Source organism: Alligator sinensis, unplaced genomic scaffold, assembly GCF_000455745.1.
Source record: "Alligator sinensis unplaced genomic scaffold, ASM45574v1 scaffold2241_1, whole genome shotgun sequence".
Classification (NCBI taxonomy): domain Eukaryota; kingdom Metazoa; phylum Chordata; order Crocodylia; family Alligatoridae; genus Alligator; species Alligator sinensis.
In genome coordinates, this window is record NW_005843292.1 from 150,135 (window position 1) to 151,016 (window position 882).

An 882-nucleotide genomic window follows, 5' to 3' on the forward strand; every position below is an offset into this window, starting at 1 on the left:
CATCCTGCCTCAGGCCTGGTGGAGAGCTCGAAGCTGACGGAGTGCCTGGCGAAGGCGGTGAACGGGCTGCAGGAGGCGGTGACGCAGGAGAAGCAGCAGAAAGCCTCGCTGCTGCACCGCTGCCGCCAGCTGCAGGAGCGCCTGGCCCAGCTGGAGGCCGAGGGCCAGCACCTGCGGGGCCTCCAGGCCGAGCACGACCGCATGAAGCGGGAGCTCAGCACCCACTTCCACGAGGTGCTCAAGCTGAAGGACGAGATGTACAGCCTGTCCATGCACTACACCAACGCCCTCAAGGACAAGGACCTGGCCATCACGCGCTGCCGGGCGCTGCAGGAGGAGGTAGGACCCCGCTGCCTGGGCCGTGCCCGCCCCGCCTGGGGCTGGGAGCACCAGGACTTCCTTGAGAGACCAGCTGGTCCCTTCTGCGATGGCTCTGGCCACCTTGGAGGCATCCCCGGAGGGCCTGTGGCTGCAGTGCACTGAGCGCATCGGGGCACGTTGCATGCAGGAGGGCGCGGGCTGCAGCTCCCCCAGACCAGCGCTGCGGGTGCAGAGCTGGCTTCGGAGGTCACCTCGGTAGCCCGTGTCCCCTGGATGCTGCTGGCTCGGGGATGGACGCACTTTCCTCCCTGTGCCAGCACTGAGCAGGGTCGGCGCCCAGGGAGAGGGCAGGGCGAGGAGGTGGGCAGCGTCCTCCAGGTGCAGCCTGCTCCCAGGAGGTGCAGGCCACGTCCTAGAGCCGTGGCCGGGTGTGACAGTGGGGGTAAGGTCTCTGCTCCCTGTGGCCACACAGCTCTACCTGATGAAGCAGGAGCTGCAGCGCGCCCGCGTGGAGTCGTACTGCGAGCGGGAGCGTTCCCGGCGGAGGAGCAGCGACCTGCA

General features: G+C 68.6%; 1 protein-coding gene across 1 annotated transcript in view; it reads left to right on the top strand.

The window, feature by feature from the left end:
- The window catches only part of CARD14 (caspase recruitment domain family member 14), a 10,174-nt gene that overhangs the window by 2,129 nt on the left and 7,163 nt on the right, over window positions 1-882 (top strand). Inside the window, exons 4-5 of the mRNA XM_025194744.1 lie at window positions 14-339; window positions 794-882. Of these exons, the coding sequence (XP_025050529.1) occupies window positions 14-339; window positions 794-882 (415 nt within the window). The remainder of the gene's footprint in view (window positions 1-13; window positions 340-793) is intronic.